At 38.9% G+C, this 19330-nt stretch overlaps 1 protein-coding gene across 3 annotated transcripts in view; it reads right to left on the bottom strand.

The window, feature by feature from the left end:
- Positions 1-1562: 1562 nt before the first annotated feature.
- The window catches only part of CRYBG3 (crystallin beta-gamma domain containing 3), an 87722-nt gene continuing 69954 nt past the window's right edge, over positions 1563-19330 (bottom strand). For 2 of the 3 annotated variants that reach the window (XM_042456277.1, XM_042456279.1), the window contains 7 exons: positions 17948-18057; positions 16354-16480; positions 13174-13313; positions 9497-9620; positions 9055-9213; positions 6384-6543; positions 1563-4926 (listed from right to left, as the gene is read on the bottom strand). In XM_042456277.1, the coding sequence (XP_042312211.1) occupies positions 4838-4926; positions 6384-6543; positions 9055-9213; positions 9497-9620; positions 13174-13313; positions 16354-16480; positions 17948-18057 (909 nt within the window). In that variant the 3' untranslated portion in view covers positions 1563-4837. Of the gene's footprint in view, positions 4927-6383; positions 6544-9054; positions 9214-9496; positions 9621-13173; positions 13314-16353; positions 16481-17947; positions 18058-19330 lie in introns of those variants that run through there. The other variant, XM_042456278.1, reaches the window with a different exon arrangement.

Genomic DNA, 19330 nt, shown 5'->3' with positions numbered 1-19330 from the left:
TGTTTCATGCACCAAATTACTAAAAACACTGTATGCAAAATTATTTTCGATGTACATGTATAAGATGTATATGAAACATAAATGGATTTCATATTTAGGGTTGGGTCTCGTTTCTGAGATATTTCATTATGTATATGCAAATATTCCAAAATCTGAAAACCTCCAAAATCCAGAATACTTCTGGTCCCAAGCATTTTGGATAAGAGAAATAACCTGTACATCATTCACTAATGTTTCAGACAGGGGTGAATGATGTGGGAGCCTAGGTGACTGCACTAGACCCTCAAAAGACCTGGCTGCACCACCATTACATCTGCACCTGGAAACCCCTCCAATGCAGTGTTCCTCCCAAATGCATTCTGGGGACATGGGGCATTCTTGAACAACTAGAGGACATTTAGATCATTTAGGATTGATTATTATTATTTTTGCAAAATAGCTTTTGTTTCCTAGGGGTTGCAGATGTGGTGGAAATATCCTCCACACCCCCTAGAGGTCATTGGAGGGCATTTTGGAGCATAAAACAAATATTTCTTATCCTTGAGCAGCCACAAAATGGCCCTGGGGGGCTGCATGTGGCCCCAGACTGTTTTGTCCATCCTTGCTTTAGGAATGCAACACAAATGCATAGATCCCACATGTGAAGGATTGCAAGAAGCCAGAAGTTAGGCAAGTTGTGGGAGCCAGTGTTGTGTAATTCAAGACTGGACTGCAGTTCTGGAGGCCAGGGTTTGAATGCCTGTTCCACAGTAGAATCTTACTGGATGATCTTGTTGAGTTATGTTGTCTCAGCCCCAGAAAAAGGCACCCTCCCACTCCCAAAAGAAGTGGTCTTGATTTTTGGCAGTTGCTAAGAAAACCCTGTGATAAGTCAGAAATGACATGACGGTACACATCAGCAATCTTGGTTAGAGCAAATGAGAAAGATGTCCTGCACTTCTCCTGAGAGGAGTCATTGCTATCTACCAGTTCATGGCCTGAAGCAGAAACAGTGTGGTTAGTAAGATTTCTGGCAGAAATGGGCTTGTAGCTGTTGTTTGATAACAGTGCCATTCATCACTGGCTCTTCTGTCTAGAGCTAATAATGGTAGTTGCCACCCAATAGTACCTGGAGGCCCACAAATCGCCTATCCTCTGGCTTCTGGCAATCCTTCATATATGGGAGCTATCCCCGTTTGATCCCAAAATAAATCCCACTTTAACTGGCCACAACACCATAGTAACTGTGCTTAGAGTTGTAGCCTTACAGTGCATTTTAAAGTACACGTGTATGTGCCTTCAACTTGCCTCTCAACCTATGGTGACCCCATAAATTTCAAAGGGTTTTCCTAGGCAAGGAATATCTGGGTTTCTGTTTTTGCCAGTTTCTTCCTCTGAAACATAGCTTACAGTACCTGGTACTCAGATGTAATTTCCACTGAGTTCAGGCCCCCCCCCCCCCCCGAGCAGTAACACTGAATTGCACTATTAATTACATAACACTGATGCACCATCTGAGATCACCTTTTTTATAGTTGACTGAATTTTACAGAAGTCTAAAAGCAGTTTTTTTTAAAGCGTGTTATTAAATGTATTCAAGAGTCTGTTATGGTAATATACAGAAAATGTTTATTAAATAAGTGCTTCTGATGAAAATACATTTAGGATCCTAGTTACATAGTATAAATGCAAAAAAGTAAATACGTGGTTTATTTTACAATTTAAAGTGCTATTAGGGTGCAATCTACTACATCTCTGAACATCTAGGTTTATTTCAGGAACAGGACACTACACAGCTGCTTTTATTGATGGGTGTTATTGCAACAGCCAAGAACCACAAGTCTACATTCTTCTGTCTAAATCAGCAGCTGTTTTAACCAGACAGTTGTCTTGTGTGCCCCTGTATCTCCAAAATCCATGGATAGCTTGTTTGCTATTCTGTGGTTGCTGGTATAATGTAACTGAGTGGTGGATAAAGCCCTTAGTTAGATTTTCATAAATATATTAATAAAGCATAGTCTTCACCTGGAAAAAGGTTCAGGCAATGAAAAACTGCCTCCAAGAAGCAGCAGCAGGGGAAAAAAAGAATGCCACACCAAAGCTGCATCCAAAGTATAATGCTGGTTGACCTTTAAATCGAGAACAGTTTGGGTGCTACTCATGGTTTTCTTTTTCATATCATGGCTACACATTATCCAGACAGACCTGGTAAAAAGCAGCAACGTGTGATGAAACAATTCCTGTGTTTGTATTCTATTTTCTAGCCATGCAACGAATGTGCCAATAATCTTAGAAGGTTAAAGCAGAATCCACCTGACGTTTTATGAAGATACCATTTTACCCAATGGTTATGCAAATTGCATAATTCCATTAGTAAGAAATTGGGAAAACCAAAATTCAACTGTCAGTTTGTACACCAACGATGGTGTCATGGCTGTAAGAATAGATCCTGTATCTAAGTGACATGAAAATTTGTCTGAATAATACTTGTTTGTGTATTAAAATATATAGATTCATTAAATTCAGAATATCTGTTAAAACCTTGAAATAAATCGTTCAGCCTTAAAAAATAAAAATATATTAATAAAGCCATATCTGTATAAAAAATAGAGGTTTTTTCGTTTCAATATTTTCATGATGAAAATGTGTGCAGCTGTTTTTAAAGGAAAAGAAAATCAAGTTTCATCTTTCGATTTTAGCTAATCAAATTGATTCTCAAAATACATTTCAGATATACTAAAAAATTTTGTAATACTGAACACAAGTGTGTTGAGCCAGCTTGGGGCTTTTACATGACCCTATTTCCAAGTTTTTACGTCCACTTGGCTGAAGCGCCACCTGTGTAAAAAGCTCCTGAGTATGCAGTTTTCCTTTCCATTATGTATCATGAATCCCTTTAAGAATGATTAAATACAGTCTTCAGTAGAATTTTGAACTTTTAAAAAAGATTCTGCTCTTACATATCTGAATTTTCATGTGAGATGTTGGGCTGGACTGAAGGTCTTTTAACACTGGAAACTAGTGTTTTGTACCACAAATTACTTGTGATTTGTTTTAAAACATGCTTATGGGTGCAATGAACTTAAGGTTGAAAAGTTGGTTGGACTGGGAAGAGGTAGAGACACAATTCTGCATAACAAGTCACCTAGAGGTCTCTCATGTCTTTATGCCAGGAGATACAAATAGCTTTTTCATACTCTTGAAAGCTCACATTTCAAGATTACAATTTTAAAAAATTTCCATGTCTAGAAACTGTATGGATACTTCTAAAAGAGCTGTATGTATCTTAGTATTTTGTTTTTGGAGGATATAATGATTTTTTGGCTAGTTTTAATACTTTGACGTAATAACTTACTTAGCATCCAATTAAAGTTAATCAGTTTCTCAGGTCTCATTGAGCTTAATGACGTTTATTCCCAAGGTAAGTGGGTGTAGGATTGTATCTTAAGAGGTCTAAGCATATTTTCCTCAATAAAATCAATGGGAATAGTGCTTAAGGTTGGATGAATTATGACCATACAGAGTAGACCTTTTCCTCTTCCACTGTTACACAGTGATCCATACCTGGATTACTGATAACTGTGTAAACTGGGGTGGGCAAAGTGTGACCCCGCCAGGGGGCACAGGGACTCAAACTGGGACTAATTTAAGCAAAGTAATTGGTGGTGTGAATTGCCCACCACAAGTTGTAGAGGCCCATATTTACAACATCAGAACAGTTGTAACATTTGAAATTGGATATATGGAGCTCCTGAGCAGGTATAACCTAATGTGCTCAAGTGTTCAGAAAATTTTGTTCCTTCCAAGTTGACCTAAGGAATCCAGCCTATTCTGTATAATTTCTATACAGAATTTGTCTAGAATTGTTTTACTGACTCAGAGCTGTGTGGAATATGCTCTTTGTTGAGCACATTTTGAGTTTTTGATATAGACCAAAAAGTATAGTGACTGTGATGCAGTTATGAAACCTGAGGTCAAATACTCATGAGCTGGGATCCTGTTGGTGCACTGCACTAGCATAACAATCTGTTGCACTAGCAACTGCGCTTTTAGCATGGTGAGGAAAGGCAGAAGTTGCAGTTCAAAGGAAAAAGCTGTTGGCTCTGGGCAGCCTATTTTTACAAATGCCTGATTTCCAGCTGAGTCCTGAGAAGCGAAGGTGTTCAGGAAAGATTGGTTTGCAAAATCACCAGACTGGCAATTTTTCAAGCACCCTTCCCAGAACACCTTGATTTTGGATACTGCAGAAATAAGCTGCTTGAACCTGGGAGCCTCCATTCCCAATGGCAGTGACTTCCTCGGCTTTCCCTCTCAGCCATGCACCTGGAGCCTTTCTCCTGTTGCTGTTGTGTTACCACCTACACTCACATAATGCAGCAACAGGATTCCAATCGTAATTTTCTTTTAACGTGAGATACACTGATAACATAGTGCAATAACAAACAAGCTTCCACTGGCAGCATAAAACCTGTAGAAGATGCATTTTAGGTCAAAATTCTCATTAGTTCTTGCATGATGAGGTAAAGGTAAGAGTTAAAGAAATATACATTTTTACAGAATATAAAATCAGTTCTCTTGGCTCTGGTATTAGTTATTGCTGAATCATGACTGCCGTATAGGACACTGCTCTGTTTGTACTTTTGAACAGATATCCTAAATTAGATCATATACGATTAGCTTTGCATAGCCTATTTATATACTTGAAACATTTGACATTTTTTGATTTTCCATCTGAAAAATTCAGGTAGACTGTACAGCATGCACCAGTGCTGTGTGACTTCAGTAGTTTTTTTTCCAGAAGTATTTTCAGCCAACAATGGGCCATAATTTATTATGTCTTTATAGTGGTGAGGCTGATTCACAATATTTCAAAGTCCCATTTCTGTGAATTTTCACTGATGTTTACTTGGTTTACAACAACATGGTTCCTGTCATAATAATATCCTCCTGAAAAAGAAGTTTGAGAGAGTGATGGTTAAATACAGACTAGTTTAATTACTAGCTATTTAAAAATGTGTGGTACTTGTAAAATACCACACCTTTAAAACATCTTAAAATTACAATGTTGGTAAACTGGTCAGAAACCTGTTTGTCCCAACTTCAGCAGACCTACTGAATCGGTGGGACTTATGTAGAAACTCACCATTAAACAATTAAGTCAACAGGTCTGCTATAGATGAGGCTAAGGGGTTTCAAGATATGATCTCTGTTGTAAATTAGTTCTGTGCATGTCATGAATAGGAAAATAAAGTCCCACAGTGAAAAGGTCAGCCAGGGCAGAAGCTTGTGGCTCAGAAGCCTCTTTTTGTCTTTGCCCTAAAGCCAGTAATTCTCAATTCAAATAGACCTACTGAATTAATGAGACCTTGGTTAATCAATACTTAATGTAAATTTCACTGACTGAATAGGCCTACTCTAATTGGGAGTAACAGCTGCCTTTATGCCTTTGCCTCATTTTTTTTTCTTCCTGTGAAGGTCACTTCAGTATACAAGTGGCTGAAATATATTATAAACTGTAATTTATGGACAGGTTTTAAGAAATTACAACTAAAAGTGCACCAGGCTACATCAGGTCCTCATCGTTTGCCTAGCTCTATTCCAGCATATCTAAGCTAGAAATCATACATGCTTATGAGAATTTGGAACTGAAATACTGACAAATACAAAAATCAGTATGGCAGAGGTAGGGGTTATCCTATTAGGAGGGTCTAGTCTTCCTCTAAAAGGCTAAAGCACAATCTCAGCATTTCTCAGAAAAGAACCACTTTTGCTATGGGTAGGATGCACAAGGAAACTGATGTAACTGTGTACAGGAAGCCTCCTTCCTTTTCTGATGGGTAAAGAACTGGAAAATTGTCAAAAAGTGGTATCCTGTTGAAAAGCAGAACCCAGTCTTTCTTAGCTTGCAAATGGAAGACTGAATACAAGACTGAACACTAGATGGCACCAAGAGAAACAACATGCAAGTGGAACTCAAAAGAGCAGACGGGTTGAATATGCGATACATGGCTATTAGATCTGTTGAAAAAGCCGAACATCCAAAAACGAGCCATTGAGAAGAGAGATGGATGCCTGTATAAAGAAATGAATTTTCCATACTGTCTCATCTGGATGCCTGTGGCAGCTATAGCTACAGCTTGCTTGGCAACATCATGCTACTTTAGCTGTCCATGTAACTGGACAGAGCAAGTGAGGGATCCCAGTGCCTATTCAGTACCTTTTAAGAAAGTGGATCTTTAATATGACTTTGTGTTCTCTCACACTTTCCAAATGATTCCTGGTAAGCCTGACTTCACCTAAAACTAGTTTTAAGGATTATAAAAGAAATACTCCCATGTGATGGCATACATTTCTGTGCCAACGTCAAATGACATGCAAAGCCAAAACCAGATGCATTTTTGTACCTTTGATATCAAGAACCAGCTGATCACTGAGGTACGAACTGATAGTCCCATCCTTATTATATGTCCATTTCTGTCTTGCTTTTCCATGTTCTACCCACAAAGCTACTTTGGCTCCTGGTATGTCTCTGCCTCCGATGACATCAAGGCAAGCATTGTTAACCTAAATGTACAGGGATAAAAACAAAGACATAGCTGTGTTTGTCTGGGAATTAGTGAAAACTGAATCTTTTCATTTCCCTGACGGCTTCAGTATGTATACAGTCTGCCCTTGCCATATGCAGGGGCTCCGTTCTGGACCCCTTCGTGCATGGCAAATTTCATGTATGCTGGAGTCCCATTCAATTGAATGGTGGTGTGGCTGCGCCATTTTGTCCCTCACCACTCGCCATTCGCATAAAATTGCAGCCATGTATGCCAAGGGCCTGTATGACAAGGGCAGACTGTGTATTTCTGGAGAAAGATGCCTGCAGGAAACTACAATTGGATTACAGCTGCCTCCTAACAGAAGTTTGCATCCAACAGGCCCTCAAGGTATACAAGTGACTCATTGAGAACACAGTATCACTCTTACTATTACTCAGTTTAAAAACATATTTTGCCTGGAGAAGAGAAACAAATATGTATGTTATTTTATTACTGTAATCTGCTTTGATTCCTTTGAGAAAAAGCATAATAATAGTAATAATAATAATAATAATAGTAATAATAATAGTAATGATGATGATGATGATAATAATAATAATAATTTGTTTTATTTATATACCGCTATTCCAAAGATCATAGCGGTGAACAGCAAGTAAGCTAATTAGCAAGTAAGCTAATTTGCCCCCAACAGTCTGGGTACTCATTTTAGCGACCTCGGAAGGATGCAAGCCTGAGTCGAGCTTGGGCCCTTTTGCTGGTCTTGAACTCGCAACCTTGTGGTCTTGAGTAAATGGCTGCAGTACAGGCATTTAACCACTGCGCCACCAGGGCATGATGATGATGATGATGATGATGAGCCTGCTATAGGCATAGCCTCTGCTGGGTTTGAGTATGCCCTATAAAAACAAGCCTATGCTTGATCACTTGTATTAGGGAAGACTTAGCCATACCCTAAAGCAGGAGACGGGAACTGTGCAGTCCTCCAGATGTTAACAGGACAGTCTCAGTATTCATCATCATTTGCTGTGAAGGCTAAGGCTCCTGGGAGATGCAGTTCAGTATCTGCAGGACCACACAGTCCCACCTCTGCCATAAAGTAAAATGAAGCAGCTGCTTCTGGTAGTAAAGGGGTTCATAAGGGTAAAAAGTCAAACGTTTAACCCTTGTGAACCTCTTTACATCTACAGTACATACATTCATCATGCTCCCCCCCGGTAAACATAGAGTATATAAACAAAAATATTTTTTGTTTAGTGTTTGTATTTTTGTTCAGACATTTAAATGGAAATAGCTCCTTAAAGGAGAGGCTCCAAGTGCCCTCCTTGCTGTTCTCTTCCGCCCCAGGACAGAAAAAAAATTAGGAAATGGAGGATGAGGGATCAGGGCCTCCAAGTCTTGTATCCTCCACTGAGTAACTCTTGCACACACACACACATGCACACACTCACCAGGGTAGTGGTGGTCTCACACCATCATTTGGGAGCCACTGTCATAGCGCATTTTTTAAAAAGCAGTTTTCCTGTTTCGTTTTTCCAACTGAGTTCTAGTCTACAGCAATGGTAATTATGTTCTGTGAATGAAAGTTGCTTCCATATTCAGAGTGACAATGTTAGATAATACCTTTAACTTTTTATATGTCACTTAAAATGTTTTTAGACTATTGCTATTCAGGAGAGGCAAATGCATCCTTGAACCATCAGTGAATTTACTACGTTCAACACAAGTGCCAGCGGAACTGCTGCCTCTTAAGACAAGATGCACAGTAAAAGAACTTTCTAGGTCATCCCTGAACATAGGAAAGGTAAAAGCATTATATAGGTTATCACCTCCCTGAATTTCTACATCCACACATCCATAAGGTGCCTTTAAAATGCCAAGTTGTACAGAGTGATTGCTGGTGATGGCTCCTGGATTGAATTGGGATGGGACAGGGACCTCATCCTAAAAGGGAGGCCCCCACAGCTCAGTCCTTGAGAAATCTCTGATAATTACAATGGCTGTGGTATTTCCCCCTCTTGCTGATGCTTGATTGACATTGCTTGGATATCTGATACAAGTTAACATACTTCTGTGATGCAAAATGGACTTTTAGAGACTTTCATGCAAATGAATATATCACATGCTGAGCGAAAATATCTCAAACGAGATAACAGAGGTCAACTAATATGTTCTCCCATCAAGGTTGAGAAACAATAAGCAAGTTTTACCTAAATGATACAAAGTGCTTTTCATTTGCTTTTAGCTTCATCCTAGTTGCACTTTAGAGCCTTATCAGTACAAACTAGAAACTTTTACTTGTGGATGTAACAGAAACTTTTTTTTAAAAAAAAATCTGGACTTGGTAAGAAGCAAGCAGGCTGGAAAGAACAGACAGAGGAAGGGTTAAGTACCCTTCTCCCTCGTAAAGATCATTGGCTGAAGAGCACACTTTCATGGTCTCTAAGTGCACAGCAGAACCAGCAGCCAGCTTTAATGAGACTTGGGGGGAGGATCTAGGGACTCTAGTTTCAGCAGCTAAGCAGAGTACCTTTGATTTGATAAGGCCACAGCTGTAGCACCAGATCTGAGTATTCTTCCCATTTAATGGGGAAAGACATACTGATGAGGCTCTTGCATCCATTAGATTCCCAGCAGCTGTCAGGTATTTGTCTTGGGACCTGTTTTTTATTCTGAAGTACACTGCTGGCTGAAATAGAAAAGAATAATCATTTCATGCTTCATGGAGTAGCGTATATCTCTCTTAAAAATACATAGCAATGACTTTAACTTTCTTCCTTTGAAGACACCTAGTTTTGTATCATGACACGTACACATTTCCACACCTGATAGAAAATGTAAGTAAGAAAATACTAGACTTGGACCTGATCTCTTCAGCAAGGGACCAAAAAGCATTCACATCTTTTATATATGCAATTTCAAATTTAAAAATATATGTTTATAGAAATTAACTATTTTTTTTACAACATTACCTGCTTTACAGGACGAAGAGAACCAATTACTTTCCAGCCACTAAACTGAGTCCAGTTTGAAATCTTGCTAGGTTTGAGGAGAAATTGTTTCCCTAAGAAATTACAACCTTCATAGGCGATCCATCTGGTTTAAAATGGTATACAAATGAAATATATTAATATTACCATCATTAGTTTAATGCCAAAAATGTATTATTTAGTAATATATTTAATGTAAAGATGAGAGCCAGCACATTGTAGTGGTTTAAATGCTTGACTAGAACTCTGGAGAGCAGGGTTTGAATTCTCACTTGGCCATGGAAACCCACTGGATAACTTTGGGCAAATCACACTCTCTCAGCCTTGGAGGCAATGGCAACTCCCTCTGAACAAAATGTGCCAATAAAGTTTGTCTTAGGGCTGCCCTAAGTAAGAAATTACTCAAAGGCACACAACAACAAGATATAAGTCAATATAGCTGCACACTTATGCACATTTAAGTGGGAAGTATTCTCAAACGGACACACACAGGACTGTGCCTGTACATTTCTAGTAAATCAGCTTATTTGAAGGAAGATTATTACAACGTATTCCAATCGCATTTACAATGAATCAAGTAAAGACCAAAATGTCGAAAATTCACAGTATGTAAAATCATTATCCTTCCTATTTAGATTGGGTTTTTAATTATTTTTAATTACTCCTGGCAGCAATGCAGGAACTCTTGCCAACAGGTTCTTCTTACACTGGGGAGGGAGACAACACAATAGGTTGAAAAAATATACTTAGCTTACATTTGGAATAATATTCTTCCAGCTCTAATTCAACAGAAATTACAATTTCAGTGAGACTCTTCAGTAATATACTCCTATATTTGTGTCCAAAGCCTTGTATGTTTGCAGAAGAATGTTGATCTTTTTCATTATAACCCCTTCCCCTTAATTACCAGTTCCTTTAAAATCTTGTCAGGCTTGTTCATAAGGCTTGTTTGGGGCAGAAAGGCAAGCACGTGGCTTTCTGTTTGATAGCTTATTGCCAATATTATATATCAGCCACTTAGTTATGTATGCGTATGTGCAACTAACTAATGTCTCCTGGCCTGACCACCCCCAGCCCACCTTAAGAGCCAGCATCCAGATCAGGCAAAGGTGATCTGTGAGGCTTTTGATAAGGCTGCACAAGAAGAATTACATTTGCACCCCCTCCTGCCAATGAGCAAGGGTGTGATCAAGATGTGTGACAGGGACCCTGTTTCTGATTGTCAGGGTGTCACTCACTGGTGGGAGGGGATGGAAACAACTTCCTCCTTGTGCACCAATTGGAAGCTGAACAGATCTCCTTTGTCTGACCCAGCTGTTGGTGCTGGGGGGTCACTTACATATTCTTACTGAGAACAGTTATGTAACTGTAACACTAGGTTACGAATCTGTAACTGCAATACAGAATGCCAGCCTACATCTCTAACTTCCTGGTGGCCGGAGCAGACAGGCATGGAAGAGTGGCCTGAGTCCACTCCAGCTGCAAGCGGGTCAAGACTATGCTGCCCGCATGGCCTGCTCTCAAAGCAGGCTGTGGCCACAGGACCCAACCTGCGCTTCCAGGAGCTAGTTTATCCTGGATCCTTTTTGCTCTGGTCCAAAAGACTGGAGTACAGCTTTGGGCTGCTTTGGAGGCATTGTCATTTGAATACCATGCCTCCAAAGCAGCCAGAAGCTGCTTCATTTGGCCATCTGTTCCAGGCCAAAGACATCTTCAAGGCATAGTAGAACTACATATGCTTTATCAAGTTTACTGCTTCTGAGAAGATTTTTCTAAAAAATAACAGATACAACTTTTAAATCCAACAGCTGTTTTCCCTCGAAACCTTTCCTAAAATAAGTGTGTACTTCCTGTTTTGCAACTAGAATTCTTTGATCTAACTCTGTTTATTCATTCATGTTTTACTTGTTCAATCTTGCTTACAGCATGTTAAGAGACCTACACTTCTATTTGTTCATTGTGGTTATCTTGAGATCTTTGAAGCACAAATAACATGCATGGGTAAATGTGTATATACTTGCATTACATTTATATACACACATAAATATTATTTGTGTGTCACAAAGAATGAATACAGCAGTATGGAATTCTTTGTCATGGAAAAACTGGCCTGTTCTACACGGGCCTTTGCCATGCCCCCAGTACGTCCTAGGAGTTGGCCGTGGATGCAGCGTCCAATCAGGCCTCACCCCTAGTACGTACTGGGTATGTCAAAATGGCGGTGCCCTATACACATGGGCGCCGCCATTTTGATATCGCGAACGCTTAGTGTCTGCACGTCGCAGCGTGGTAATGACACTGCAAGTACGCAATTGGCACCTTGTGGTATCATAACAGCGTCGCAAAAAGAACCCACATTTGTCCGCTGCGGTTCCCTGGCGCAGCAAACACAGGTGCCGGCAGAGCACCCTTTTGGGGCGATCTGTAAAGCGCCACTGTTATGTAATCAATTACTTCAAAAAGGACACTGTAAAATCTAGAAAATATAAGTACAGCAAGCCTTTGGTATCTGTTGGGATTTGGTTCCATGATCCCTCATGGATACCAAAATCTGTGGATATTCAAGTCCCATTAAATACAGTGGCACAGTAAAATGGTGTCCCTTTTATAAAACAGCAAAATCAAGAGGGAATTTAATTTTTTAAAAACATCTTCAAGCTATGGATGGTTGAATCCATAGATAAGGAGGTCCAATTTTAATTCAAATGAAATCAGATTGTTATAGTTTTTAAATTCTATTGGGCAAATAATTTTTTTCTAAAACAAACTAGTACAAAGTTATTATTAACTGAGCAATACAAAACTGATCTGAAATTGTTATTTTGCATAATTGAAAAATAGTTACAGTTCTAAAGGGGCTCATATATTTAGAGAAATTTCACCTTTCTTTTCTCAAATCTGCCCTCAATTGGTTGTCCTCTGTTTCCACGTTAGAGATAGGCCTCACCAGAATCTTTCTAATTCTAGCTATGGTTTAAGAAGACTGTCACATAAATTATTGCTTGTCATATCTTGTTCTTGTTTTAAATCATTTACAACTTATGGCAACCCTAAGGTGAACTAATCATGGGGTTTTCTTGATAAGATTTGTTCAGAGGAGGTTTGCCATTGCCTTTCTCAGAGGCTGAGAGCATGTGACTTGCCCCAGGTCACTCAGTGGATTTAACTGCCGAGCAGGGAATCAAACCATGATCTCCAGAGTTGAACACTCAAACCACTATGCCATACTCACTCTCTTTGTCATATCTAATAAGTGATAATATACTACACAAAAACTGTTAGAATACATATTAACAGAAACTAGATTTACATATAAATTTCTCTTACATCCTATGTCTATTTTCCCAGCTAAATATCCCGTGTCTATTTTTAACTACTTCTGTTACCCACAATGTCCATTTCATTAGAGGTCTCAGCGGATTTAAATTCGCCAGTCATGGCTTACCAACATCAGATTTGAGAAAGCTGAGGTAGACAGCTCCTCACCTACCAGCTGGAAGTACCAGAGTGACTCGGAACATCAACTAACATCATTTTAGATAAACTGGGGACATTATTGCCCTTTGACCAAACAATGCAGAATAAGGTAGAAAGAGTCAAAAGGTTGCAAATATAAGGGATACCATTCCCAATATTATACTGAAAGTCATGATACTTACAGCCCACTTCTCACCCACAATGATTGGGCAAGGAAATGAAGATCCTTATTTAAAACTGAACTGACAGCTTCTTGCAAATGCAGTTCTCTTCCTTCACAATTCTCCAAAGCAAAAAGGCTTATGAAAGGCTCGGCAAACACCTATAAGAAAGAATAAGAATGGTAACATCTGTACTGAGAAAGAGAATATTAAGGTGGTTTCCCTGTTTCTTACATGTCACTGTTTGCAGGTTGACAAGAGGTATCCTTATTGCCTTAAAATTATCCCAAAAGGTGTCAGAAATTATTCCAACATGATTTTCCTCTGGGGAGAAAAATTATTTTCAGATGTAATGAAGCATGGATAATTCATTTAATCAAAGTATTACAAAGCCTCTGCCACATAAAAAGTGAATAATAAGAAGAGCTCATTTTATGATGTCAATGTCTAGGGACACACCTGGGAGGACTAGGAAAATACTATGCAGAACATGATGAGAGAGAAGGTATGATTACGCAAAGTTTCTGGAAGGACTAACATTCATATAACAGATTAGAAAATACTGGTTTTCTTTCATGGGTTCAGCTATCCCATATGCCAGGGAAGGGGGAATCTGAGGCCATCTAGATGTTGGACTCCAGTACTTATCAATTCTAGTCATCCGAGCAATGGATGGGTGGGAACTGTAATTCAACCTCTTGAGGAAAACAGGATTTCTACCCATAGCATATGGCACAGTAATTCTGACAATTCAAAAATTATATTCATTGGAGACTAAAAATCCAGATAACTTGAGCTGCCAGTGCAGAACTGAAATTGCCAAATAACTAGGGATGCCATTTTTAAACTGAGCCACTGTCCCTACATCTTCAACAGCAACATGATCTGCAGGTGATAATGCTTATCTCTATGCTATGTAAAGCCTTTTTTTTTGTTAATTCTTGCTTGCCAAGCTGCTGTCAGAGGCACTAAGGCCTTTTTTTCTGATCAGTTAATAATTCTACTGATAATATTTTTGATTTTATACAAAAGAGATCTTTCATACAGCTAAAGGTTTTTCAATCCATCCTTACTTGATATCCTAACACAACCCTACTTAGGGCTCAGAAGTGACCTGAGCTGTACCACTAATTCTTATTGGGTAGCTTCTAGTAACTGTGTGTGTTTAAAGTTAATTTTATACTAAAACTTAATTTAACAAATCTTTCTATCTTCTGCTTCTTTTCATCATATGAAAATCCTGAAAACTGGCAAGTGTCAAAAAGTGAGCAACCACAAAGAGCCTTCCTTGTTTCATTCCCTACCCCTCCACCCTGGTGCTCATCTCAGGACTGAATGACTAGTGTAAATTCCCTCAGTACAGTTGAGGTGGGCTCCTAAACACTCTTTTGCTTTGCCAATCAGTTGAATGCATCGGTAGGAACCTATTAATTAAGAAAGTTGAAAGAGGATTCTTTCCAATTAGTTAAACAACAAGCATCAGATAGCTACAATTAAACCCTCTCAGATTTACAAATGATTAGCAACATTGGCCTGTTACAGATTGCCAAAATAAAGCTGCTTCGGGTCTCTTTGGAGGTATGCTGTTTAAATGATGCATGGGTCCTAAGAATCCGGAAGCTGCACCAAAGCTGCACTCCAGTGCTTAGGAATGGAGTGTGGCTTTGGCGCGACCTCCAGACTCTTAGGACCCATGCATCATTTAAATAGCATAACTCCAAAGAGACCCGAAGCAGCTTTATTTTGGCAGTCTGTAACAGGCCATTGTTAAATTAGCTCCAGGTTATTAATACTATAAAGATTTAATTCCCTATTGGTACGAAAGAGTATCAGAAGCACAGAATATTAGAAGAAAACTTTCTAAAACCTAAATCAGAAAAGTATACCATACTGATAAATGTAAATGTTTGTTGGATCTGCAATCTGGACAAATCACTTTTTGTACAAAGGTCTTTATTTCCTGCCATAAAACCCAAAAATCTCCCTGACAGTTATTATATCTTCCAATAAATTTCAAATTAGCCAGATTCTTATAGTGTGAATTTAATAAGAGCCAATTGGAAAAAAACAACTCAAGGCTTCCCAAAATGTTTTCTTTTAGAGGAAACAGGAAGACTTATGTGTACTCCAGGGGCACATCAGGAATGTAGAGAGTGAAAGACTGATTCTTTGAAAGTAACCACTCTCTTTATCTGATGTTTTCCCAAAGGGGACAAACAACTATGAATAGGCAGGAGACAAGATCAGAAGAACTAGTCTATTTGTCTATGAAAGCTATGCACAATTATTTCAAAACATTTTAAGGAGACAGTAATGCTAGTATGATGCTGAAGAGAAAGTTTGTTCTTTGTGCACGGAAGAGCTATTAAGATCACCAGTAAAGAGAGCACTAAAATATTAATAGTTGCAATGCAGCGCATATTAACACTTCAGTTATCCCCTAACCAGAAGGTCTGAAACTGGTCTGGTCTTACTGACTTGTTACTATGGCAGGGAGTTAGGAAGACTTTAATATTTGTTGTTATCTATTTTATATTACCTACTGCTGGCCAGATGATAGATTCAATCAAGGAGGCTATGGCCCTGAGCCTCCAGGACTTGAGCACAGTAGTTGAGAGCAGGGGCACTTACAAGTGTTTCATTCACAGGGCCACCATGAATTGAAGTCTACTTAGCGCCTAAGCCAACAACAACCTTAAAGCCTAAGTCAGCAACCACTCCAACCTATTTTTAATTATTGCCTATTTAAAACACAAGGAATTCTCACAAAATGCTTATATAGCTAGGCAAACCATTACAGTTTTTAAAAAAGCAATCCACCCACACCCTTCCATAGGTCAGCATTTCTTCATGTTCTAAATACACAAAATACAAACACCATGAGTCAGGCTCTAAATGTAGGTAGCTGCTTTACGAGTTTCACCAGATCACTGACCCCGCCACATAATGATGCTACTCCAGCTCTCTGTTGTGCCAAATTCTGTTGTTTTTTTAAGTTAATGAAAAAGTCTTTTTAGATGGATAAATGTATGAAAACAGACCATTTAACAAAAGACTGCATGTATATGTCCCAACATCAGAAATCATCCTAACAATTTATCTGCTAGCTCTTATTTTATTTGAATATGCATTTCTGGAATTTAACTGACTTCTCCTAAATATGTCTGGTTATGAAAACAGACCATTTAACATAGTTCTTACATATTCAACAGGCTTAAGGGACTTGACTGCAGCTGCTGGACAGCCACAGGAAGCAAGGTCAGAGTAGAGATCTTCTTCTAGCACACACTGATCATCATCAGAATTCTCCTGGTAATGCAGCAACCAACTGAAAAGACAAAACCCACAGGAAAAAAATGGAATGTTGTAACAGATTACGTTTTTCTCAAAATATGAATGGGGGAATAAAAACTGTATATGAACATTTGACTTTTTTTCTGAAGAAAGAGAATGAAACACAAAACAGACAGCTTAATAGAAACAGAAAACAAATACATTATAGTCAAAGCTGGTTTCAGGCTGGAGAGATCTCCCTAGGCAAAGTATTCTTGATGGTTCCCACAAATGATCCTGCTCCTCTTGAACCCATTGGCAAACAGAGGCAGAACAGGCACTTGCAGTACAGGTTACACAGAGAGGAGCACCATGTAACTGCAGTACATTAGCTTATACCCTTCAATGCCTCCAACAGACAGTAGCTACATAAACCTGCAGCTCAATTCTATGCAAATGAGGCTATATTCAGTGACACTTAACCACAGGGTTGCACTGTTATCTGTAGGATCATTGCCAAACCTATTTGAGTACAGACAGCCCCTGACTGTCTTTTGTTTTAATGACCAAAGAAAAATGAAAGATGGGATAGGTTGTTGCTCTAGAAATGCTTGGCTGCTTTGAGGTACCTGGTTAAATGAAGTGGTGTCAGTGGTCATCTAGCAGTGGTCATCTAATTTGAAAGCCAAACTGGGGTGTCCTGGCAGTAGGAACCATGCTAAATATTCATAAACTAGTTCACACTGAAATAAATCCCTCTGATCTCAGTGAGAGCTTATTCCCTATTACAAGTGCTGAAGACTATGCTGAAATCAAGATGACATCTACATCTCCTCCTCCACTGTTGGGGAAGTTCCAAAAGGAGTTTTGTTGTACTTCTAGGCTGGCTTCCCTGCCACAGTTGTTCCCAGGCTAGTGTGGATGGCCAACTGGGACTACTACTGCAAACAATGTTTGGCATACTAAACCAGAAGATTTGGCTGGAAGTGAACAGTTTCAAGCTTTTCACAGATCAAGCTAATAAATATACTTCACTATTTGAGTTTTGAGGGGGAAACTCAAATGACCACATTCAAAAATCTGCAGAATTGATAGAAGGGACAGCCACCCACACACAGAGGAGTCACTCCTTCATTGTATATTTCTCAATGCTGAGTGGAGTGGCAAGAGGGCAACATTCAGAAGAGGCAACACAGAGGCACTGGTATTGTGAGCCCTGTTGGGACCTTTGGGTTCCAGCTTTTGCCTGGTCATGTTGTGTGCTGATGCCAGGCCAGGTGATGATACAGACAGTTTATTTCTAGTAGTAAAGGTTGTGACTGCTCAACCACTCTTAAAATATATCACAAAAATCTGTATGTATTTCTATGAGGAGGTCAACAGAACTTTCCTATTATAAAAATGAGACAACATTCAAGAGTTTAAAAACAAATATGCTGATAAACCTCTGAAGGCTGCAAAGAAAGAAAAGGAATAAAATGGTTTTCTAAGCAGCTTTAAAAATGATGATGAATCAACTCACCATCCTCGCAGAACCTTAAAAGAACAAGGTGAGAATGAGGCAAAGTCAGCAACTTCTGTTGTAAAATCCATACATGATCCCTGGAAATGTGTGTTACTGAAAGCTTTAAGCTACAGAGAAGCAATAGTTTGAAAAATTGAATTAACAGGCAGTTAGTTGCTCAAAAATAAACTTATATATCATAGTTGGTATTTTGCTCTATTATTCAGAAATTCAAAGAGAAAGTTAAGTTATACTTAGGAAAACAATATTTCCCCATTGTCACTTGTTATCTGATCAACTGTGTGTGCTAACAAGTATGTCCTTGTCCAACAGTAGTTTAAAGCAGAGGATGGGAACCGTGTATTCTTCCAGACATTGTTGCAGTACACAAATCCCATGATTGCTCATCACAACTGCACCTGGAGAGCCAATATATATGGCATGTAGTACATAGGAAATGTAACAAATGCTTAGAAACAAATAAAATTTTAAGCAGATGGCAAGACCCAGTCACACGTTCCTTTCCCAAGAGTCAACTTTAGCTAAACTGCTTATTCTGATTTTAAAAATCCCCCCAATAGCCCTTTAATTCTTGTTTCTTTAAAACAGTTTTAAAATATGATCTAGAAGGTTAAAAAATGACAAATATATTAAGATACAAGACAAGGTGAATCTACCAGTAAATGATCATCTGAAAGATCATGCAAAAGTAAGCACCACTGGAGAGTTTATGGAAAATTATACACAAGTATGCTGGAGTAACAATTCTCTTTGAGGAAGGACACCAAAGGATGCTACTGTAAAAATAATACAACACTAAAACCTCCTATTAATGAAGCAAAGCTTTATTACCTAAGGCCACTGAAGTTTGTGACTAACTTGGCAACTTTTACTTTTGTCCTCATTCACGCTTGTGTTCCACCCTACCTTATGATTCATGTTTATAAATGTTAATGTTTACCAGACACTATGTAGGAGAGACATATAGGCCTGTTACAGACAGCCAAAATAAAGCTGCTTCGGGTCTCTTTGGAGGTATGCTGTTTAAATGATGCATGGGTCCTAAGAATCCGGAAGCTGCACCAAAGCTGCACTCCGGTGCTTAGGAATGGAGTGTGGCTTTGGCGCGACCTCCGGACTCTTAGGACCCATGCATCATTTAAATAGCATAGAAGAAACCAACAAAGTATAGACAATACACACACACACACACACACACACACACAGAGAAACCTGTAGTCATAACTTAATTTGGTCTTCACTGCTTTTACCAGGTCTGAAATAATAATCAGTTGTAGCTGGACAGAGACCTAATTAAGCTTTTAACACTGCATACTGCTAAGAAAAAAGCAAGCAAAGTAAGTTTTTAATGGGAAATTTTATACCAGAAATTGTGTTTTT

The sequence above is a fragment of the Sceloporus undulatus genome, chromosome 3 (assembly GCF_019175285.1).
Source record: "Sceloporus undulatus isolate JIND9_A2432 ecotype Alabama chromosome 3, SceUnd_v1.1, whole genome shotgun sequence".
Taxonomy (NCBI): domain Eukaryota; kingdom Metazoa; phylum Chordata; class Lepidosauria; order Squamata; family Phrynosomatidae; genus Sceloporus; species Sceloporus undulatus.
The sequence above is the reverse complement of the archived record's forward strand: the minus strand, read 5'-3'. Positions and strand labels throughout refer to the sequence as shown.